The following is a 25,323-nucleotide window of genomic DNA, read 5'->3' on the forward strand; positions in this document are numbered from 1 at the left end:
CCACGCTGTTACGAAAGACCTACATTAGTTACCTGTTTTCGCTAACAGAAGGTGTTTTCACCGTTACGAAAAAAGGCAGCGCACACGCCGAGCAGCCAACCTCCTCCCCCGGAACTGCATTCTAGCCGGCATTGCTTAAACACATGCCTGTGAGCATCTGTGCTTTATGTCCGTTTATTTTGTGCATCCATTATCACGATGAATTCTAAGGTATCAGAAAAGCATCCCATGACCAAGAACTGAGAGATGAAGAGCTGATGAAGAGGAAAGGGTAACAATTGAAGCCAAACGCAGTAGCAAACAGCCCGAAAGTGAAGTCGTCCAGGAACTGAACATGAAGCAATTGCGTGAGATTTTTGCTGCGATTGACATTGCTGCAACAATTGCAGAAAAATATGACTTTAACTTTGAAAGGGTACGTAAGTTTAGGGCATATTTGCAGGATGGTTTGAATGCTTACAAAGAACTGTATGATAGAAAAATGCACGAGGCTAAGCAGTCAAGCATACTGTCGTCTCTCAAGCCTTCCACATCACAGCAGACAACAAACCTCGACCTTCAACATCGAGGCAGGCAGACACAGAAGAAGGTGACCTGCCTGCCCTGATGGAAACAGACGACAATGAGATGACACCCCAGTGTCCCACCACCCTAACCTCCGACAACTCAGCCTAACACACCATCATCAGTGTGCTCGCTGTCTTCCCAAAACTACACTGGACGTACATTATTTCTACTTTATCCAGGCTGTGTATTTTTATGTGTTATTTCGTATGATTTAGCAGCTTCATAGCTTAAAGGTTACTGGAAAGAGTGCTTCTACCGAGAGTGCTTGCGCTGTGTGTTTTTGCCGCGAGTGCTGCCAAGACCGCTTGCGTGAAATTTTCGCTACGGTGGACAGTGCCGCAATAATTGCAGAAAAGTATTCCTACTTTATATAGGCTGTGTATTTATCAGATAGGTTTTATGTGTTATTTGGCATGACTTGGTAGGCTAGTTTTTGGGTCTGCGAATGCTCACAAATTTTTCCCATATAAATAAATGGTAATTGCTTCTTCACTTTACGACATTCCGACTTATGAACCATTTCATAGGAATGCTCTACCTTCGAATAGCGGAGGAAACCTGTATTCTAAAACTCTTGAATGGAACTCTTGACAATAAAGGTAAACTCCTGATCTCATAACCTATCTTGTCATGGTTCTTGCACCTTACCTACCTACTTGCACTGCAGTTTCTCTGTAACGTTATCTTCTGCATTCTGTTATTGTTATCCTGTTATTGTTTATATTATCTTGATGTACTTGTGTCTGGAATGATCTGTTTGAATGTCATGTTTAACAAAATTTTCCTGTACCTCAGTACCAGGACAATCATAAACCAATTAAAATGAAGAAATAAAAAGGTGAACAATATAATGGAAATGAAGGGGCTGAAGTGGAAAGTGAAAGATGTGCTTGGTGGTGGGATCCTGTTGGAGATGGTGAAAGTTACAGAGAATTATGTGCTGGACCGTGGTGGGTCTCATCAGCAAGAACGACGAGTCAGCTTACAGAGAGGAGGTGCAGCGGCTAATGGACTGTGCAGAGCCAACAACCTGCCTCTGAATGTGAACAAAACAAAAGAGATGGTTGTTGACTTCAGGAGGGCATGAAGCGACCATTCCCCGCTGAGCATCGATGGCTCCTCGGTAGAAATCGTAAAGAGCACCAAATTTCTTGGCGTTCACCTGACGAAGAATCTCACCTGGTCCCTCAACACCAGCTCCATAGCAAAGAAAGCTTAGCAGCGTCTCTACTTTCTGCGAAGGCTGAGGAAAGTCCATCTCCCACCCCCTCCTCATCACATTCGACTGGGGTTATATTGAGAACATCCTGAGCAGCTGCATCACTGCCTGGTTTGGAAATTGCACCATCTTGGATCGCAAGACCCTGCAGCGGATAGTGAGGTCAGCTGAGAAGATCATCGAGGTCTCTCTTCCCACCATCATGGACATTTACACTACACGCTGCATCCACAAAGGAAAGAGAATTATGAAGGACCCCATGCACCCCTCATACAATCTCTTCTCCCTCCTGCTGTCTGGGAAAAGGCTCCAAAGCATTCGGGCTCTCACGACCAGACTATGTAACAGTTTCTTCCCCAAGCTATCAAACTCCTCAATACCCAGAGCCTGGACTGACACCTTGCCCTATTGTCCTGTTTATTATTATTGTAATGTCTGCACTGTTTTTGTGCATTTTATGCAGTCCTGTGCAGGTCTATAGTCTAGTGTAGCTTTCTCTGTGTTGTTTGTTTTATTTTTACATAGTTCAGTCTAGTTTTTGTACTGTGCCATGTAACACCATGGTCCTGAAAAACGTTGTCTCATTTTTACTATGTACTATACCAGCAGTTATGGTCGAAATGACAATAAAATTGACTTGACTTGACTTGGATGCAGAGACTGATGGGGTGGCAGAACGATGGGGTGTGGCTAGACATGCACAAAATGGAAGAGGTGTAGTTGAGGGCAGCGTTGATGGTGGAGGAAGGGAAGCCCCTTTCTTTGAAGGAGGATGACATCTCCTTCATCCTGGAATGAAAAGCCTCATCCTGAGAGCAGATGTGGTGGAGACGGAGGAAATGAAAGAAAGGAATGGCATTTTTACATGCAAAGGGTGGGAAGAGGAACGGTCAAGGTAGCTATGAGGGTCAGTGGGTTTATAGTAGACATCAGTAGATAAGCTGATGGAGACAGAGAGATCAAAAAAGGGGAGGGCGATGCAGACCAGGTAAATTTGAGGGCAAGGTGGAAGCTAGAGGCAAAGTTGACAGACAGACATACTTTATTGATCCCGAGGGAAATTGGGTTTTGTTACAGCCGCACCAACCAAGAATAGTGAAGAAATATAGCAATATAAAACCATAAATAATTAAATAATAATAAGTTAATCATGCCAAGTGGAAATAAGTCCAGGAACAGCCTATTGGCTCAGGGTGTCTGATACTCCGAGGGAGGAGTTGTAAATTTCGATGGCCACAGGTAGGAATGACTTCCTATGATGCTCAGTGTTACATCTCAGTGGAATGAGTCTCTGGCTGAATGTACTCCTGTGTCTAACCAGTACATTATGGAGTGGATGGGAGTCATTGTCCAAGATGGCACGTAACTTGGACAGCATCCTCTTTTCAGACACCACCGTCAGAGAATCCAGTTCCACCCCACAACATCACTGGCTTTACGAATGAGTTTATTGATTCTGTTGGTGTCTGCTACCCTCAGCCTGCTGCCCCACCACACAACAGCAAACATGATAGCACTGGCCACCACAGCCTCATAGAACATCCTCAGCATCGTCCAGCAGATGTTAAAGGACCTCAGTCTCCTCAGGAAATAGAGACGGCTCTGACCCTTCTTGTAGACAGCCTCAGTGTTCTTTGACCAGTCCAGTTTATTGTCCATTCCTATCCCCAGGTATTTGTAATCCTCCACTATGTCCACACTGACCCCTTGGATGGAAACAGGGGTCACCGGTGCCTTAGCCCTCCTCAGGTCCACCACCAGCTCCTTAGTCTTTTTCACATTAAGCTGCAGATGATTCTGCTCGCACCATGTGACAAAATTTCCCACCGTAGTCCTGTATTCAGCCTCATCTCCCTTGCTGATGCATCCAAATATGGCAGAGTCATCAGAAAACTTCTGAAAATGGCAAGACTCTGTGTTGTAGTTGAAGTCCGAGGTGTAGATTGTGAAGAGAAAGTTGACGAAGCTGACAAGCCCCGCATGGGTGCAGGAAACAGCACCAATGCAATCACTCCACCAGGGATAGGGTTCCTCTTGTCCTCACCTACTACCCATCAGCCTCTGCGCCCAGCACACAATTCTCTGTAACTCCCACCATCTCCAACAGGATCCCACCACCAAGCACATCTTCCCTTCCCTACCCTCCCCCCATGCTTTCTGCTTTCCACAGGATTGCACCTTGAAACTCCCTTGCCCATTCGTCCCTCCCCACTGATCTCCCTCCTGGCACTTATCCTTGCAAGCAGGACAAGTGCTACATTCATCCCTACATCTCCTCCCTCACTACCATTCAGAGCCCCAAACAGTCCTTCCAGGTGAGGCGATATTTCACCTGAAAGTCTGTTGGGGTCATCTACTGAATCTGGTACTCCCAGTGTGGCCACCTGTATATCAGTGAGACCCAATGTAGATTGGGAAACAGCTTCGCTGAGCACCTATACTCCATCCACCAGAAAAAGAGGGATCTCCCTGTGGCCACCCATTTTAATTCCACTTCCCATTCCCATTCTGACATGTCCATCCATGGCCTCCTCTACTGTCACAATAAGGCCATATTCAAGCTGGAGGAGCAACACTTTATATTCTAACTGAGTAGCCTCCAACCTGATGGCATGAACATCGATTTCTCGAACTTCTGGTAATTCCCCCCCCCCCCCCATTCCCCTCTCTCACCTCATCTCCTTGCCTGCACTCTCTGGTGCTCCTCACCCTTCCAAGGCCTTCTGTCCTCTCCTATCAGATTCCTCCTTCTCCAGCCCTGTATCTCCTTCACCAATCAACTTCCAAGCTCCTTACTTAACCCACCCCCCTTCCTAGTTTCACCTATTACCATGTGTTTCTTCCTCTCCCCCACCCCCAAACTTCTAACACTGACTCCGCATCCTTTTTCTCCAGTCCTGATGAAGGGTCTTTGTCTGAAACATCAACTACACTCTTTTCTGTAGATGCTGCTTGGTCTTCTGAATTCCTCCAGCATTTTCTGTGTGTTATCCAGATCATAGATACAGATGACAAACAACAAATGACAGAGCAACCATCCATGTGGCACTCCACAAGTCACAGGCCTTCAATCAGAGTAGTAACCATTTACTGCCACTCTCTAGCTTCTCCCACAAAGCCAACGTCTAATAAAATTTACTACCTCATCTTGAATGCCAAGCAACTGAACCTTCTTGACCTACCTCCCACGCAGGATCTTGTCAAATGCCTTGCCAAAGTCCATGTAGACAATATCTACTACTTTGCCTTCATCAACTTTTCCTGGTAACTTCCTCAAAAAGCTCTGTAAGATTGGTGAGACATGATCTACCACACTCAAAGACATGCTGACCATCCTTAGTCAGTCCACATCTATCCAAATACTTATATTTCCAGTCCCTTAGAATAGTTTCCAATAACTTTCCCATAACTGATGTCAGACTCACCAGCCTTTAATTTCCCAGTTTATGTTTAGAACCTTTTTTTAAACAATGGAACAACACAAGCTATCCCCCAATCCTCTGTAACCTCTCCTGTCATTAAGGAATATCCACCCTGATTTGCCTCAGTATAACAAACACCTCCTCCTCTGTAATGTGTACAGGTCCACAAAGTTGATAGCATTTTGCCTCACTTCTATAGACTCTGTCCATATCCGGAATAAATACAGATGCATCTGTTTAGGGGATTTGTTAGTTAGGGGAACAGACAAGGCACAAAACGAGATCCTGGATGGGATGTTGGGTGCGTTAGGCATAAATTTAGAGGACAGGACCTCCGAAGTTATGACCTCAGGATTGTTATTTGTGCCATGTGCAAGTGAGGCCAAAAAAAGATTATACAGATTAACACGTGGCTAAGAAGTTGGTGTAGGAGAGAGGACTTCAGATTTTTGGCTCATTGGACTCTCTTCCAGGGAAGGTGGAACCTGTACAGAAGGGACAGTTTGCACCTGAACTGGAGGGGTACTAATAGTCTAGTGAGAAGGTTTGTTAATGCTGTACAGTGGGTTTAAACTAGAGTTGCAGGGAGATGGGAACTAGAGTGCCAGAAGTTACTGGAGAGGTTGTGGAGAAGGTGTTCGTAACACCTCAAAGTCAGGAATCAAAAGGTTGAGCATGGTGTGACTGTTGTCCTGAGCTGCATATATTTCAATGCAAGAAGTATCATAGGAAAGACAAATGAGCTCAGGGCATGGATCAATGCCTGGAATCAGGATGGTGACAGAAGTTTGAAAAGGAGAACAATTTGCCATTGTGATCAAAATGCCATTACTTTTGAAGTAAGTATGCAAAAAGATAGGTCTGGTGCACAGGTTGAGATTCTAAAGTGGAGAAAGGCCAATTTTGATGATATCAGAAATGATCTGCCAAGTGTGGATTGGAACAGGCTGTTTTCACGCAAAGGGGAGATTTTGAGAATGCAAAACCTACATCTGCCTGTCAGAATTAAAGGTAAAGATAGCAGGGAATCTTGGTTCTCAAGGGATATTTAGGGCCTGGTTAAGAAAAAAAAGATGCATAGCAGATAAAGGCAGATAGGGACAAATGAGGTGGTTATGGAGTCTCAGAAATGCAAGAGAACACTTAAGAAAGAAATCAGGAGGGCTAAAAGAAGGCACGAGTTTGTCCTAGCAGACAAACTTGGTGCTCTAGGAGATCAGAATAGTAATCCATGCATGGATCCAAAGCAAATGGAGAGATCTTAAATGGATATTTTGCATCTGTATTTACTTAGGGGATAGACACGAAGTCTATCAGGCAAAGCAGCATCAATTTCATGGACCCTATAGAGATTACAAAGGAGGTGCTTGCTGCCTTGAGGAAAATTAGAGTGGATAAATTCCCAGGGCCTGAAAAGGTCTTCTCCTGGACCCTGTGTGAGGCAAGTACAGAAATTGCTGGAGCCCTAGCAGAGATAGTTAAATCATCCTTAGCGACAGGTGAGGTACCGGAGTATTGGAGGATAACCAATGATGTTCCACTGTTTAAGAAAGGATCTGAAAATAAACCAGGAAATTATAGACCAGTGAGCCTGACATCAGTCAAAGCAAAGTTATTGGAAGGTATTCTAAGGGGTCAGATACACAAGTATTTGAATAGACATGGACTGATTGGGGATAGTCAGCATTGCTTTGTACATGGTAAATCATCTATACCCAATCTTATATCATTTTTTGAGGAAGATACCAGGAAAGTTGATGAAGGCAAAGCAGTGGATGTTGTCTATATGGGTTGCAGCAAGGCACTTAACAAAGTCCTGCACAGGAGGTCGTCAGGACGATTCAGTTGCTCGGCATTAAAAATGAGATAGTAAATTGGATTATACTGATGTCCTGACAAAGGGTCTCGGTCCGAAACGTCGACAGCGCTTCTCCTTATAGATGCTGCCTGGCCTGCTGTGTTCCACCAGCATTTTGTGTGTGTTGTTGTGTAAATTGGATTATACGTTGGCTTTGTGAGAGAAGGCAAAGTAGATGGTTGCCACTCTAATGGGATGCCTGTGATTAGAGGAGTGCTGCAGGGATCAGTGCTGGGTCCATTGTTGTTTATCATCCAGATCCCTGATAAAGATGACAATGTGGTTAACTGGATCAGCAAGTTTGCAGATGATACCAAGATAGGGGGTGGAGTGGACAACGAGGAAGACCATCTTGGCTTGCAGCAGGTTCTGGACCAGCTGAAAAAATGGGCTGAAACATGGCAGATGGAATTTAATACAAATAAGTCTGAGTTGTTGCACTTTGGTAGGACCAACCAGGGAAGGTCTTACACAGTGAACAGTAGGGCACTGAGAGTGCTGCAGAACAAAGGGATATATGAATACAAATCCCTAATTAATTGTAAGTGGCATCACAGGTAGATAGGGTCATAAAGAAAGTTTTTGGCATATTGGCCTTCGTAAATCAAAGTATTGAGTATAGGAGATTGTTGAAATTGTAGAAGATATTGATAAGGCCTTATTTGGAGTATTGTGAGCTTTTCTGATCATCTACCTACAGAAAAAAGATGTACATACGGTTGAAAGAGAACAGAGAAAAATTTTAAGGATGTTGTCAAGACTGGAAGTCCTGAGTAATAAGGAAACATTGTATAGGTTAGGACTTCATTCCGCAGAACAGAAGATTGAGGGGAGATTTGATAGGGGTATACAAAATTAAGAAGGGTATGAGGGTAAATGCAGATAGGCTTTTTCCACCAAGGTTGGGTGAGACTACAACCAGAGAACATGGGTAGGAATGAAAGGTGAGGTTTAAGGGAAACATCTTCATTCAGAGGTTTGCAAGAGTGGGGAATGAGCTGCCAGCACAACTGGTACACAAGCTTGATTCCAATGTTTAAGTTTAAATTGGTATCTCAATGATAGGGGCATGGAGGACCATGGTCCCTGTGCAGGCCGATAGGAGTAGGTGGTTTAAATGGTTCAGCATGGACTAAATGGGTCAAAGGACCTGTTTCTGTGCTGTACATTTCTATGACTCTATGATGAAGGGTCTCAACCCAAACCATTGACTTTTTATTCCCCTCCATAGATGCTACTGGACTTGCTGAATTCCTCCAGCATTTTTTGTTTTACAGCATCTGCAGAATCTTTTGTGCTTATTCACCTCTTGCTTGTTTTCATAATTTTCTTTATTATCATCATTCTCTCCCACAAATGTAAGCCTCTTTAAAATGTCCCAAACCTCCTGCAAGCACATCTATATGCTTTGGATATTTCTAGTGGTTGCCAAAATTGGAGAAATTAAAAATGATAAGAGTATAAATGTGCTTAAGCAAATAGATCTGTTGTTCTAAAAATTCAGACAAAATCTTAAATCTCACGCAAGAATACTGTTACTTTATCGATTATGTAAATTATACCTACTGTACAAAATAAAATGCACTAGAACTATGACAGTGGACTGAAGGACCCATTTCTGTGCTGTACCTTTTGACTCTGAAACTATATTTCAGGGCTCATGTTGAGAATGTGTTTCGTCTATCACTAATCGAATATATCATTGATTTGATGTAGTACAGAATATACAACCAAATCTAATGCTAGCACTTTTAGAAATGCCACCTGTATCGAGATGCTTAAGTGTGGAGCCATGCATGTATTTCACCATGAGCATTCTGACAGGAGGAAAGAGTAGCCAGGGTGAAAAATGTATACAGTATTTGGTTTTATATTATATATATATACTGCTGCAATGAATGCTGACACAGGGGTGTAAATGTATCAACTATGATAGATTTAGGGTTCTACTTACATAGTTGAAGCATGTTCAGATTTCTTAACATTTTAACACAACAGGACAGTAATACAAATATAAATGAGAAAGGGAAAGGTAGTTTAGCTAGCACTTCATAAAGAAGATGGTGCTAGAATGACCTACAAGGCAGCAGCACAAATAAAGATTTCGAATTTTATGGAGCTTTATCAATTTCTTCGATGAACTTCAAGATATACTCTTGGCCCTTGACTCCAAATATTTAACCAGTTCTCCTTGTATTAGAGGCCCAAATCTCAAGAAAGGAGTTTTAAGCCAGAAATTTCAAGCCACAGCTAACAAAATTTATGTAACTAATTTACAAAATGTAATCAACTATAACTGTTTCTTGCCAAGACAGTCTGACTTGTTGAATGTCTCCAGCCTTTTCTTCAGATTGTCAACCTCCAGTTATTTGGATTTTCAACATTAGACATTATTCTACAGATTGCATACTGGATCTTACTTAAAACTTAAAATTTTTCTCTTCATTGTCCATGTGACAACCAGCAGCACTCTATAAACTCCATGTCAGAAGGTCTTGGCTCAAGTCTCATCCCAGATTTGCGAGCATGAAAATCAGGGTTCACACCCCAGTATTTAAAGTGCTGCTGCATTCAGAGATATCCTTTCACGTTATAAGTAGGAAAAAAAGTCCACATCTTCAAACACAGCGTTATTTTGAAGAAAAGAAGTTATCCCCATTGCCAAGACCAATATTTGCGTCTCAATTAATATCACCAAGGACAGCTTGTGGTACGCAAAGTGGCTGCCTCTTCCAGCATTTAATATCAGTAACTGTGAAACTGTTTGGAAGGTCATAGATGGGATGTTATGGTGTTGTATATAAAATAAATCACATTTGAAAGAACGTTGTTTTTCTGTGGGTCAGTGAGTACTAACCCAGGGACAAAGAGACCTCCAGTTTATGTTTGCATCCTTCTTTCCACTGATAGCGTCATCACCTCGGCCTGTGCTCTCTGCAGCAAGCGAGGCCTCGGCTGAACTAACCGTTCGCCCACTCTGGCGCCCGGAATACCGGCTGCAGCGCCATTTTCTTCACCGTCACGCAGAACACAGCCACAGATTAAGAAGTCAAATACAACACTCACCTTCAGCCTCATCGGGGTCGTACATTTTGATACTGCGATGTTACTTCGCCGGGACCTGTCGGAGAGGGGCGGAATCCGACCCGCTCACCAGACGCGTGGCACAGGGTTGAAAGTGCCGATAGGGGCCAGACGCTCGCCTCTGCTCGGCACTACGCATGTGCAGTGCCCTCTTGTTGTGAGAATGGCGGAGGTAAAGTTTGTTGGCCATTCAGGAAGTTTCGCGCGGAGAGGCACTGGGGAGAAATGGATGGTTGTGAAGGGAGAAGTAAAGGGAATGTGGAGGTAGTGAGGGGACGGATGGATGAAAACCGAGACAACGGGGAGTAAAAGAATTAGAAATGATAGTGGAGAACACTCTGAAAGTGAGGAAGATGAACAAGTTCAGAGAGAAGGTGTTGTCATAATAAGGTTTAAAGAGAAGGCTCAAGGAAACATGAAGAAAATTAACTCTTTTGTGCTAACAACAACACACACAAAATGCTGGTGGAACACAGCAGGCCAGGCAGCATCTATAAGGAGAAGCACCGTCGACGTTTCAAGCCGAGACCCTTCGTCAGGACTAACTGAAAGGAAAAATAGTAAGAGATTTGAAAGTAGTGGGGGGAGGGGGAAATGCGAAATGATAGGAGTAGACCGGAGGGGGTGGGATGAAGCTAAGAGCTGGAAAGGTGATTGGCGAAAGTGATACAGAGCTGGAGAAGGGAAAGGATCGTGAGATGGGAGGCCTCGGGAGAAAGAAAGGGGGGGTGGAGAAGCACCAGAGGGAGATGGAGAACACCTACACTAGGTCCGCCAGAGAAAGCAGGATCTCCCAGTGGCCACACATTTTAATTCCATGTCCCATTCCCATTCTGATATGTCTATCCATGGCCTCCTCTACTATCAAGATGAAGCCACACTCAGGTTGGAGGAACAACACCTTATATACCGGCTGGGTAGCCTCCAACCTGATGGCATGAACATTGACTTCTCTAACTTCCGTTAATGCCCCTCCCCTTTTTACCCCATCCCTGACATATTTAGTTGTTTGTTTTTTTCTCTCTCTCTGCCCATCACTCTGCCTGTTCTCCATCTCCCTCTGGTGCTCCCCCTCCCCCTTTCTTTCTCCCAAGGCCTCCCATCCCATAATCCTTTCCCTTCTCCAGCTCTGTATCACTTTCGCCAATCACCTTTTCAGCTCTTAGCTTCATCCCACCCCCTCCGATCTTCTCCTATCATTTTGCATTTCTCCCTCCCCCCACTACTTTCAAATCTCTTAGTATCTTTCCTTTCAGTTAGTCCTGACGAAGGGTCTAGGCCCGAAACGTTGACAGTGCTTCTCCTTATAGATGCTGCCTGGCCTGCTGTGTTCCACCAGCATTTTGTGTGTGTTGTTTGAATTTCCAGCATCTGCAGATTTCCTCGTGTTTGTGCTAACAACAACACTGGCAAATAAGAAAGGGGAAATAGTATTTGCAAAAGTCCTTAATGATGGCAACCTATTGGTAAGATGTGCGAATGAAGAACAGCTTGAGAAAGCACTCAAATTACAAGAGCTAGGAAAATGTAAGGTGGAATACACAGGGAGGGTGGGAACATGAAATGGTGATGGATGTAAAGGAGTGATCATGGAGGTACCAGTGAGTATAAATACAGAGGAGTGAAAAAGAGGAATATCAAAGGAGGAAAAGTAATGAATGTTCAAAGACTGAAAACAACAAAGGAGGGAGTGAAAAAGTAAAGTGAAACAGTATTGATTGAATTTGAAGAAGAAAGAGTGCCAGGGAAGGTGTTCCTGGGTTTCAGGAGTTGCCCAGTAAGAGTGTGTGCCAAAGCCATTGAGGTGCTATAATTGTCAAAGATTTGGACACATAGCTAAAAACTGTAAAAGGCAGATGTGGGGGTGATCATGAATATGGAAAGTGTGGAACAGGAGTGCAACTAAAATACTGTAATTGTGGAGGAACTCATAATGTGGCATATAGTGGGTGTGGGTTATGACACAGGAGAATAAAATTCAAGAAATATGAGTGAAAAGAAAGATCACTTAATGCAGAAGCTGCAAAAAATGTCAAGAGAACAGAATAACGCTCCTAATGAACAGGGAGCAAGCTGGATGCGAGAGATGCAACAAAGAACGATTGACAGGATTTATGTAGACAAGAAGGCTCTAGTAACATTCATTGCAGGAGTGATTAATAGTACGGCTGAGGTAAAGTAAAAAAATTCAGCTGGTTGTCAAACCAGCAATGAACCATTTAGGGTTAATAGGATTGACATGGTAAGAAGTGAGGGAGAACCTCATTAATCAGTCAAACCAGGAAATGTCATGGGTTGTTTAATACTAATTATGGTGATACTTTTGCAATGGAATGCAAGGAGCTTACTAGCCAATAGCCAGGAATTCAAGCAGTTTATTAAAGAAATGGTTGTAAAACCGGATGTAGTGTGTATTCAAGAGACTTGGTTGAAACCAACTTTAGACTTTGTGGTATATAGATATACAATGATAAGGAAAGATAGAAATCTAGGGGGAGGAGGGGTTCTGCTATATTAATCAAACAAGGTATACCAGATCGGGTACTGGGAAAGGGAGATGATCAGGAATACATAGTGGTGGAAGTGTGGGAGAGAGGGGAGGAAGTGGTTATAATTAACTACCCGGTACTATAATCCATGTAAAAGGTTGGATTTGGATAGCCTACTAAGGATACAAGGACAAAAAAGACAAAGTAGTGTGGTGGGCAGATTTCAATGCTCACAGCACAATATGGGGGGATTCGTTTACAGATTCAAATGGAAAAGTAATTGAAGAGTTGATGGAAGAAAAGGATTTGGTGTGTATGAATGATGGTAGAGGAACAAGAATAAACATAACAACAGGAACTGAGTCAGTATTAGATACTACGTTAATGTCTAATACCTTAGCTGGAGTTAGTAACTGTGGAGTTTGGACTGCTTCAACAGTAGACAGCAATCACTGTCCAGTATCATGTTCAGTCGGTGAAAGAGTTGAAGTAAGATCAGGTGGTGGAATCCCAAAGTGGGTGTTTGGAAAAGCAGATTGGGGTAAGTTCCAGAAGTTGAGTGAAGAAGCATTGACAAGGATTGACATTTCTGGAAATATAGATGAATTAAACAGTCAGGTGACTTCAGCAATTATTATGGCAGCAGAAGGATCTATACCCAGGAGTAAAAATTGGATGGATAGAAAACTGGTACCATGGTAGACAGAAGCAGTAGTAATTCCAATAAGGAAACCTGGCAAGGATCCGTCAATACCCACTAGCTACAGGCCAACAGCATTAACATCAATTTATGCAAGATAATGGAAAGGATGATAACAGAAAGGTTATCGTATGAGCTTGAGAAGAGGGGAATGCTGGCAAGTTATCAGAGTGGTTTTAGGAAGGGAAGGAATTCCATGGACTCAGTGATAAGGTTAGAGACTGAAATAAGAAAGGCCCAGGCAAATAAAGAGTCAGTAGTTGCAGTGTTTATTTGACATAGAAAAAGCCTATGACATGATGTGGAAGGAAGAATTGTTAATTAAACTCAAAACCCCAAAACCCAATAATTAAACCACTGCGTTGCTTAGTAATAATTGTAGCTTTCATCGGGGCACAGCCTTTCTCACTTTATCCTTTAAAATTGTTCCGATCATTGACCGACGTAGCCTAACACTTTTCCAATGACCGATGGTGTTTCACCTCTTTCCGATTGCTTTATTATTTCCACTTTATTTTCAATCGTAATTGTGATTATTTTCATGAACAGAAACACTGGGCATTCAGAGCTCTGGCGCTGGGTCCTAATGTCCACCGCACTGAGACAGGTTAAATAAGGTCTGGGGTTCCACTGGGTTCTAAGGTTCATTGGATTGAGACAGGTTGAATAAGGGACTTGAGCATCCGCGAATTTTGGTATCCGCGAGGGGTCCCGGAACTAATCCCCCACAGATAAGGAGGGCCGACTGTAATGCCTTTGGAACTAAGAAAGATGCAATTGATGGCAAACTACTGGGCTAATTTGCAGGGGCACAATGATTCTCACCCCGCAAAAAGAGTGTTGCAGGAGTGCTGGGAGAATGGGAGGTTTCAGAGGGATAACTTTAGTTGGGTAGGAAATGATATTGCTAAAGAATGTGGAGTGTTTGATCTAAGGATAAGTCCTTCAGTAGTTTATCTAGTTGTAGCTCCATGGAAGATTGTATGGCCTGGCATAGACTGGCATTTGTTAGAGGTAAAAAGGAAAGAAAAATATAAAACTCATTTGGTAAGTGCATTTAATTATCATATGATGGAAAAGTATAGTGATTATACTCAGATTTATATGGATGGTACTAAGGAACCTGAAACAGGAGTGACAGGGTTTGGGGTGGCTATACCAGCAAAAGAAATTGGAAACAGCAAAAGAACATCTAATAAGTTAGGGAGATACAGTGGAGATGTTGGCAGCGTTGGTTGCGTTGCGATGGGTGGAGAAAGCTAGACAAGTCAAAGTGTTGATATGCTCAGATTCATCGTCAGTTCTAGCAAGTTTAAAGTCTTTTCACTCAAACAGCCGGCAAGATGTACTTTATGAAGTCCTTCAGTCAGTCACAAGAGTTGCAAATCAGGGAGGTCAGGTAAAATTTCTATGGGTTCCAGCTCATGTAGGGGTGAAGGGGAATGAGAGGGTGGATGAGTTGGCAAAGAGAGTGTTAAAGAAAGAAAATATAGAAGTACACATTAGTATCAGTAAAGCAGAGGCTAAGTGTGTAATCTGGGAAAAAAATCATCCAAATGTGGCAAGAAAGATGGGACAGAGAGGGGAAAGGAAGGTATTTATACCAAATACAAAGGAGTGTTACAGTTGCTGGGGTAGGCAGTGGATACAGAAGAGAGGAAACTGGACTGGGGCACTGTGCACTAAACAAAACATTGAAATTGATAGGGAAACACCAGACAGGATTGTGTGAGGAATAGCAGGAAGAAGAATCAGTAGAACATTTAATTCTGAGTTGCAGGAAGTATGGGATACAGAATTATGAGAATTCATCTAAGGGAATTGGGGGTGCAGGAATTCACATTAAAAGGGTTACTGGGCATGGGTGAGAGAGCACAGGTCAGGGTACTGTTAGCTTTCTTAGGGGTACAGGGTTTTTTTTAATAGGATATGATGGATAAGCAGGAATAGGGTACTAGGATGGCCAAAGAAGGAAAGATAAAGTGTAGATTAGGGTATGTGTGTGTGTGTGAATGGGTGAAGGGACTTAGAATGTAAGTCTATTGTCTGATCCACACCCCGGAGCAGAAGGTGGCGGTAATGCACCATTAAGCTGGGTGCCAACCGCTGTAAAACAAGAAGAAAGTTTAATGGCGGTTGGCATTACATTCTCATATTGAATTGGAGTGTAGAGCAACGAGACGGAGTATACCCACTAAATTCAAGCCCCCCCCCCAAAAAAACTGAAAAATATCAAAAAGTCTAATGCTTTTCAGAAAGACAAATACGCTCTTAGGAACATTATGACTGCAATAATATTCTAACAAACTTTCCCTGCTAAACTGTGTCTGTCTCAAAGATCTTAATTTAGCAATTAGATGTTTCTTTTGCACCTCATATGCAGCACTGGTTCTGGACAAGTGCAATCCCTACGAATGCCTATATCATGCATATTAATTCTGAACGAGGAATTATTCAACCTCATATGTTCAATAGTAAACTTGTAAGTATACTTCTTCCCCATTTTTATACCCATCTCCTGGTTGAACTTCCACCATCCTCTGAATCTAACATTAATGCAAAACTTTATTCTCCTTATCCCAATTTTCTTGCCACGGTAATTGAATAGACTTTTAAAATTATGGCTTTCTTTTGCATGTTGGGTGTTTGATGTTTTCTTTGAATGGGTTCTGTGGTTATTCTTTGTTTTGGTATAGTCTGCCCATTTATTTCTTCCACCAAAGTGCATGACCATATGTAACATGCTGTAGGGTAGTGGTCGCCAACCAGTCGATCTTTGAGACTTTCCCAGTAAATCCCGAAAAAAAATAAGTAAATACACAAATACATTTTGCCTGATAAACCTTGTGATGCAAAAGCAAATTTTACCCCAGAGCACATATGTGTGTTGTTTTTAACCCACACTTAGTTGCTTTCCCTGGTTATTGTGTTTCTCTTTTTCCACTGCCCAGCTTCATGCATCACGTGTGTGCTGACATCATGTGACTATTGCCATTGTCTGTCAAATTTCCATGGAGCATGGGAGAGCCTTGTTTATCTTAAACATAAACGAACAAATGGACAGACTGTTCAATGGCGAAAGAAAACAACACGTGGGTAAAAATGACTCACTTATGGATTCATGACTTAACTAAAATTTGATCAACTTTAATCGGTTTTGACTCTATTATGCTGCTATTTATATTACGTCAGGCAAAAGTTTGATCAGTTGTACTGCTCTTTCTTTTGAATTTTTTGCCTTTGATAGTGTGAATTCATGTTTAGCATTTCAGATAGTGTGCTGGTAATTAGCATTAATTTTAGTTTTTACTGAAAAGTTAGCACATTTGATTTAACTGTTGTATTTTTCAGCGTAGCTTGTGCTGCATCAAAGTGTCCAATTAGATTAGATAAGAGTACAGACTGTTGCAAACATCAATATACGGCACTCACTGGTGATATCCTGCAAGGTTGTTCGCTAGCATGGCGGAGGCTCCATGAAAGAAGGCGAAAACATACAAATTCCATCCAGAATGGGAAGAGGAATTTCTATCGTTGTTCACAAAACATGCTGCTCAAAATAAGGCTGCTATTGAAGCATCATTTCATGTTGGCTTTTGGCTAAACACAAGAAGCCTTTTACAAATAGCGATTTATTCAAGGAAGCAATGGCCATTACCATAGAGACTGTTTTTAATGACTTTAAAAACAAAAACGACATCAAAACCGCAATACGTAATATACCACTTGGCTCTGCAACAGTGACAAGGAGGGTGGAGTCACTGTCAGAGGATGTGGATTGACAAGTGTTAAAGGACTTGTCACTCTGTGAATATTTTTCACTACAGTTCGATGAATCCCTGGATGTAATGCAAACAGCTCAGCTTGTTATATTTGTCAGAATGACTTTCCAGGGTCTTACAACAAAGAAGGACTTCCTCACTCTTTTGCACTTAAAGGAGAGAACAAGAGTTGAGATTTACAATGAATTTCAAAAATATGTCCGTGAAAATGACATCCTGATTCATAAACTGGTGGCAATTACTACTGATGGGGCCCCAGCAATGTGTGGTGTCTGCGTTGGTTTTATAGCACAATGCCATAATGACCCTGATTTTCCCAACTTCCTGAATTACCACTGTGTGATTCAACAGCAGAGCTTCGCTGGGAAGGTCGTGGACCTTTCTCATGTAATGACACTGGTGGTCAAACTGATAAACTTGATTTGAGCAAAAGCGCTTCAGCACCGCTTAATCAAGGCAGTATTGTGTACAATGTACTGTGTATGTTAATCAAAATGGCTTCTTTGGTTTGCTAGAGTAGGAATGCTTTTATATTTGATAAGTGTTTTCTCTCACAGTTGTTTAGCTTTGGACTTGCTGATATGGGGATTGTATTCATTTTTTAACCAATGGGGAATGTTATTTTGTCTTGTGAGGCTGGGAGCTTGGGGGTTTCGCGGTCTTTTCAAGGGAGGCGGGAAGGAGATGCCGAGGAAGGTGGACGTGCGCTGCACTGCTTGGTCGACCACTGGGGGTGGTCCCAGGTGCGAGGACATGGAGGTCGGAGGAAAGTGACGAGGGGTCAAATGGTTCGATGGTTGAGCCCCAACGATGTGCACTAAACTGACTGAACTTTGATAAGTTGGCGCCTTTTACTTTATTTTCTTTTCCTTCATATATATTGTATTGCATAGTAATCTTTTAGTTTTAGTAAAATCTTTAAAGTGTATTCTGTAACAGTATCTGGTGTGAGTTTGATATTGTGTGTGTATGCGCGGCATAAACTTGATTCTCACAGCACCTGCGTGTACGGGAGGTGGGGTTGGTGAGTGGCTGGATCTCCATTTCCCCTAGACATATACCAGCCTGTTGGGTAAGTGTTACATTTGTGGGGGCTCATCCAGGATTGGATTGTCAGGGGCTGTAGAGTCCCGCAGGGAGCAGTGCAGAGATGGACAGAGATAAGATTGTTAACTGGTGCGAGTTGGAAGATGAATCGGTGCAGTATGCCTGTGTAGTGAGCAGGGTGGATTTTCGAGTTTCGGGAGACGCGTTAGCGCGGGGGTTAAGTTTGGTAAAAGGTATTGGGCAGGTAGAATTGGTAGCTAGACGGTGTGGTAAAGAGGTAGAGTCTAGTTGGGTGTTGGTTCGTACGAGTGCTGACGTCAGGACGTTGGAACTGCCGGCGACGGTCAGTGTTCCGAGGGAGGCGGGGCCGTGGGGGCTCCACACCCTCTCCGAGGATGAGGATGATGAGACACCAGAGGAGGAGCTAGAGCTAGAGGTGGCCCCCAGAGAGGTGCCCGTCACTAGTAAAGGGGGGTCGGAGGGGGAAGGCGTGATTAGGCCCCCCCCCCACCCGCCCCCGGTAGGGTGGAAGCCTCGGAGCTGGCAGCCGCACTTAACTCCCTGGTGTGAGTGGCCGAGAGGCCACGGCTGAAGCTGGGGGTGTTCTCCGGAGCCAAGCCTAACCCGGATGGGGAGGTGGACTATGAGACCTGGATCGAGCATACGTCTTTGATGTTAGAGGAGTGGCCAGGCTCGGAGGAGCAGAAGAGGCGGCGATTGGTGGGAAGTTTGAGGGGTTTGGCAACCAAAACAGGCCGGGAGTTGAAAGCTGAAGAACCTGGGGTTTCAGTGGAGGAATGCATATAAGTTTTGGAGGGAGCGTTTGGGTTGTCAGGGGAACCCTGGCTGCTTTTAGCAGAGTTCCAACGCCTGAGACAATGGAGAGGGGAAAAGCTCTCCGAGTACATATTTCGGATGGAGGGGATGCTTACGGGGTTGCGGCGCCAGGGGGGTAGTGAAGGCGCCTGACGTGGCTAGCATGAGGATGAGTCAGATATTCAGTGGCTCTCTGGAGGAGGACAAGGTGGTGTGGACTATCCGGCAGGCTTATAGGAAGGGCCCCCCTCCATCCTTCGGGCAACTGATCAGAGAGGTGCAGGAGGAAGAGAGAGCATTGGGATGGAAAAGGGACTCGGGCCACCGGGAGCGATCCTCAGCAATACAGGAAGTGATGGCTGGGTGGAGGACTGAAAACCCCCAGGGGAGTAGGGACCCCCCTCTGGAGGGGAAGAATAGGGAAGGTACTCACTCCCGGGGGCGGCCCGTGCAGTGGGTTGGGAGCAGGGGCCGTCCTGGGAGAGGAAGGGCGGCGGGCAGCATGTGCTTTAACTGTCGGAAAGAGGGGCATTTCAGGCGGGACTGTGGGCAGCCAAGGGTGTGCTATTGCTGTGGAGAGGAGGGATATTTGCGGTGGGATTGTGAGAGACAAGGAGTCCCGCGGAGGGCAAGCCCCTGGGCGACTAAGAAGGGAGAGGTGTTGGGAAACTTAGGAGAGGCTCAGTGAGGGAACGGACTGGAGCCTCTGGAGGAACACATTGCCAGAGATCAGCCAGGGGACCACCGGGTGCCCACGCCTCTATTCCGGATGGGCTGATAGGACCCCGTGCCAGTGTGTGTCTACAGATAGAGGGAGTTTACGCAAAAGTCGTTCTTGATACGGGATTGCAGGTGACCTTATTGTACCGGTCTTTCTACAACAAATATCTAAAGCATTTGCCCGTAACCCCATTTGACGCCCTGCAGATTTGGGGTGTGAGCGAGGATGACTACCCGTACGATGGGTACCTATCAGTGAGACTGGAGATCCCGGATGGCGATGTGGGCGTGTCCGAAGCTACTAAGACGTTGGTGTTGGTGTGTCCGGACCCGGTGGAAACCAGTGGTGCTGCCCTCCTGGTGGAGACTAACTCCCCCGTTGTGCGACGGCTCCTGGGAGCTTGTAAGGAGAAAGTGGGGGAAGACTTTCTGGAGACCCTCTCGGTGCATCCAGTGTTTCGAGCGGTATTCGAAGAAGGGGTTGCCCCCCAAGGGCTGGACCCAGAGTGTAAACGAGGGACAGTGTGGTGTACACAGGCGAGGCCCAAGGTGATTCGACCAGGGGAGATAGCACTCGTGATGGGGACCCCCAGATTCCCTGGAGTGCCGACGGGCGAAGCCCTGTTAGTAGACGATCTTGAAGGGGAGACACGATTTCCGGCGGTGGAGCTGGTGAGGCCCGAAGTGCAGAGACCAGGGGTGGTACATGCGGGGCGTATAGCCGTAAGTGTCAGGAACACTACGGCAAGAGAAATCACCGTTAAGAGGGGAATGCCGCTAGCACATCTGTTCCCGGTGACGGTAATGTCTAGCACACCAGTGAGGACCCCTAACAGGAAGGCGTTGGAGCATCGAAAGGAGCTGACCGCTGAAGCCTTTAACTTCGGGGATTCTCCAGTGTCGCCGGAGTGGAAACGCAGGCTAGTGGAGAAGATGCTGAAGATGGAAGCTGTTTTTTCTTGGGGCGAGTTTGATGTTGGTTGCTCCAAAAGCACTCGCCATGCCATCCGGGTGACGGAGGACATCCCGTTCCGAGAGAGATCCCGGCGGCTGGCCCCAGCAGATGTTGAGGATATGTGGCAGCACTTGTGCAAGTTGAAGGAAGCCGGAATCATAGCTGAGTCCCGAAGTCCCTATGCGTCCCCAATAGTGGTGGCATGGAAGAAGAATGGGAGGGTGCGCATGTGTGTTGACTACAGGACTCTGAATCGGCGAACTGTCCCTGATCAACTTAGGGGTGGAAAAGACCTATGGATTACTCAAAGACCGGTTCTACTGGCCCCGGATGAGGGGGGAGGTTGAAGAATACTGTAGGGGATGCAGTCGTTGCATCCGGAGGAAGACCCTGCCGGCGTCGGCGGCTCCACTGTCGCACTTGCAGAGTGCGGGACCTCTGGACCTGGTACGTATGGATTTTCTGTCGATTGAGCCTGACACCAGCAACACTGCGAATGTCTTCGTCATCACCGATCATTACACTCACTATGTTCAGGCATTTCCCACTAAGGATCAGAAGGCGACGACAGTGGCGAAGGTGTTATGGGAGAAGTATTTTGTTCATTATGGCCTTCCCAGGCGAATCCGTAGTGATCAGGGGCGGGACTTTGAGAGCTGCCTTATCCATGAGTTACTGACTATGCTTGGGGTTGAGAAATCTAGTACTACCCCGTATCACCCACAGGGAGATCCGCAGCCAGAGAGGTACAACAGGACCCTGTTGGATATGCTCGGGACGCTGGAGATTGGGCAGAAAAATAAGTGGAGTCGTCATATTGGACAATTGGTTCACTGTTACAATTGTACTCGCAATGATGCTACAGGGTACTCGCCCTATTATCTGATGTTCGGGTGGGAAGTGAGATTGCCCATTGGCTTGTGTTTTGGGGCTGAAGTGGGTGAATTACCCGGGAAGCCCTATCTAAAGTATGTGTCCGATATGTAGAGGGAGTTACAGAGGGCGTACGAGTTGGCTGAGGCGGCGGCTACCAAAAAAAATCAGAGGAATAAGATGAGATATGATCAAAAGGTGAAGTTTGCCCAATTATTGCCGGGCGACCGGGTCCTTTTACGGAATTTGGGACTCCCTGGTAAGCACAAGTTGGCAGATCGATGGGCGGCCAGCCCCTATGTAATAGAGAGCCAGATGCCGAATCTACCAGTTTACCGGGTGAAACCTGAGGATGGGAATGGGCCTATCAAAGTACTCCATCAGAATCACCTGCTGCCCCCCGGGTCAAGCGGTGCGGGTGGACAAGGAGCCAGAGTGGGAGGTTGCGCCTAGTACAAGGACTCTGCGAGGGCGTGGAGCGAGGGAAGAGCCTGCTGCTGAAGAGCCGAGACGGGTCCCTAACCTGGGAATGGATACCGATTCGGAAGATAATGACTCAGATGAGTGGCCCCTGCTCCCATTCGCTGGCGTTTCAGTACCAGAAGAGGAGGCTCCTGGCCCTTCCCCTACTGAGTTGGGCGAGAGGAGGGAAGGTGTTGATGGTCAGATGGAGAGGCAGCCAGCGTTGGGGGGAGAGAGGGTGGAACCCAAACATGAGCCAGAGGGTTCTGAGGTGAGGGGGGAGCCCCGTGAGGGAGGGAGTGAGGATCTGACAGGTAGACCTGGGGTGGCCGAGGCAGAGGGTTCGCAGGTGAAGAGGGAGCCCAGTGAGGCGGAAGGGTTGGCAGAAGGGGTACGGAGATCTCAGAGGAGTAGGCACCCCCCAGAGCGGTTGACATATGTGGTGCCAGGAGAACCGAGTGTGATTTCTACTGCTCTGGGTAGTTATGTCGCTGCTTTCTGCACCTGGGTTGGGTTTTGTGTGTTGCAAGAAGCCTTGGGGAACTTTGGTAATGTCATGAGGGCATGACATTTGCTGGTGGGGGGAGAATGTACAATGTACTGTGTAAATCAAAATGGCTTCTTTGGTTTGCTAGAGTAGGAATGCTTTTATGTTTGATAAGTGTTTTCTCTTTCAGTTGTTTAGCTTTGGACTTGCTGATATGGGGATTGTATTCATTTTTTAACCAATGGGGAATGTTATTTTGTCTTGTGAGGCTGGGAGCTTGGGGGTTTTGCAGTCTTTTCAAGGGAGGCGGGAAGGAGACGCCGAGGATGGTGGACGTGCACTGCACTGCTCGGTGGACCACCAGGGTGGTCCCAGGTGCAAGGACGTGGAGGTCGGAGGAAAGTGACGAGGGGTCGAATGGTTCGATGGCTGAGCTCCAACGATGTGCACTAAACTGACTGAACTTTGATAAGTTGGCGCCTTTTACTTTATTTTCTTTTCCTTCATATATATTGTATTGCATAGTACTCTTTTAGTTTTAGTAAAATCTTTAAAGTGTATTCTGTAACAGTATCTGGTGTGAGTTTGATATTGTGTGTGTACGCGCGGCATAAACTTGATTCTCTCAGCACCTGCGTGTACGGTAGGTGGGGTTGGTGAGTGGCTGGATCTCCTTTTCCGCTAGACATATACCAGCCTGTTGGGTAAGTGTTACAATTGGATGAGCTCAATGCCACTTACGAAGACATACTTCTCCATACTGATGTTTGGTGGTTGAGTTGCGGCAAAGTGCTGCAACGATTTGTTGACTTGCTGCCTGAGATAAAGACTTTTCTGTCGACAGGAAACAAGGAGCTCGAGGAACTGTCTGACGATGTTTGGCTACTGGATTTAGGGTTTCTGACAGACCTAACGGCTAAATTAATCGCACTTAACAATGAGCTCATGGGAAAAGACCGACACCTGCCCCACACAATAAGCGCAGTAAATGCATTTAAGGCCAAGTTCGGTATTTGGATTTCAAATTTAATGAACGGTGAGGCTGACACACTTCCCGAACTTGGAGAAAATGTTACAGGCTGTCAAGGAAAAAAAATGCTTTTTGCCCTGAACAGTACTGTGCTTACCTAGACAAACTGACAATAGAGTTGATCGGCGTTTAGGGGAGTTAAACGTCATGAAGGATATTGCTGCATTTATTTCAAACCCATTTCTGCCGATCGATATAGAACAGATAGCAGCCAAATTCCAGCAAGTATTTGGTGTGCCAAGTGATATTGAAATGGAAATAATTGATTTGCAAAATGACATCAAACTTAAAGCAAGATCAAGGGACGGTGACTTTTGGGGGCTTGTCAGCAGGGAGAAGCTTCCTCATCTCACCACATCTGCACTAAAGGTCAGTGCCTACTTCGGGTCAACTTATCTGTGTGAAATTGCTTTTTCACAAATGAAAATTATTAAATCTAAGTACAGGAGATGTCTTACTGACAGACACCTCACAGACTGCCTCAGACTGGCTGGCTGTAGTTATGAGCCAAATTTCAGGGAACTAGCAAAAAGTATTCAGCCCCAGTCATCACACTGAATGTAACAGTCAATTTTCATTCATTTATTTTTCGTGTTGAAATAAAATTAAATAATGAAACTTAGAATTAAAGGTATGAAGTATTGTAATATTCTTCAAGAAAGACAGCTATGGCCTGTTTGATATGCTAGTTACAGTGTTTTCTTGGTTGAATTAATTTGAAAGTTTGACAAAAGCATTTTATGTAATTCAAATACAATTAGCCGGAATAAAAGGCCTCAAGTTGAAAGTACAATCTGAGCTGTTATTTCTCTGAATGATTTAGTAGGTCAATTTTGCCTTTCACTAAGGCTGAGGTAGGGGATCTTGGGCTTAAAAATGCTGGCGACCACTACTGTAAGGTTTCACTGCTGTGTAACATGCTGTAAGTTTTCACTGGTAATGTAATGGCTTCTTTGTAGCAGCAATGTTTGGGTTATGACTAGAGATAACAGGGTTTGGAATGCCGTTGTTCTTTCTTGTGAGCTGGAAGAGAGATTTTCATGGTCTCATGCCGGGGAGAGATGAGGAGAGAAGATGCATGTAGAGAGAGTTGATAGACCGCTGGATGGGGTGGACTTGGAACGAGGGTCAGAAGGGCAGCGACGATTGGAGGAGGTGGATGGTGGATGATCAACTTATCAGTGAGCTCCAACATTGTGCAACAGACTGTTTAATAAGATTGGGCCCTTTTTTTCTTTTTTTATGTTTCTTTACTAACCGTATAGTGAAAGTAAGAACTATAAAGCTTAATAATTTAATCACATATTGTGTACTGTTTGTTATTTCAGGGTACTAATTTGTAACAGGTGACACCGCCCCGCATCCACCCAAATGAGATTTCTTAAGTTTGGCTGGGCCGGGAGCTATCACCCCCTATATTAAGCTGCTAGCCGAAGCGAGAGTTACACTTACATTTTCCAACATTGTATTTCATTTGCCACTTCTTTGCCCATTCCCCTAAACTATCTAAGTCTCTCTGCAAGCGCTCTGTTTCCTCAACAGCACCGTTCCTCCACCTATCTTTGTATCATCTGCAAATTTAGCCACAAATCCATTAATCCCATAGTCCAAATCATTAATATACATCGTAAATCAGCGGCTCCAACACCAACTCCTGTGGAACTCCACTGGTAACTGGCAGCCAGCCAGAATAGGATCCCTTTATTCCCACTCTCTGTTTTCTGCCGACCAGCCAATGCTCCACCCATGCTAGTAACTCCCCTGTAATTCCATGGGCTCTAAACAGCCTCAACTGCAGCACCTTGTCAAAGG

The 25,323-nt window shown here is 44.9% G+C and overlaps 1 protein-coding gene and 1 long non-coding RNA gene across 2 annotated transcripts in view; one reads left to right on the forward strand and one right to left on the reverse strand.

The window, feature by feature from the left end:
• Positions 1-10,270, reverse strand: part of polr2b (RNA polymerase II subunit B) — a 57,206-nt gene extending 46,936 nt beyond the window's left edge. Inside the window, exon 1 of the mRNA XM_073042610.1 lies at positions 10,133-10,270. Within this exon, the coding sequence (XP_072898711.1) occupies positions 10,133-10,157 (25 nt within the window). The 5' untranslated portion in view covers positions 10,158-10,270. The remainder of the gene's footprint in view (positions 1-10,132) is intronic.
• LOC140726349 (uncharacterized) lies at positions 10,222-18,049 on the forward strand. The gene is made up of 2 exons (XR_012098615.1): positions 10,222-10,322; positions 16,691-18,049. It is a non-coding gene; the product is annotated as an uncharacterized lncRNA (long non-coding RNA).
• The last annotated feature ends 7,274 nt before the right edge of the window (positions 18,050-25,323 follow it).

This window comes from Hemitrygon akajei, chromosome 4, assembly GCF_048418815.1.
Source record: "Hemitrygon akajei chromosome 4, sHemAka1.3, whole genome shotgun sequence".
Classification (NCBI taxonomy): domain Eukaryota; kingdom Metazoa; phylum Chordata; class Chondrichthyes; order Myliobatiformes; family Dasyatidae; genus Hemitrygon; species Hemitrygon akajei.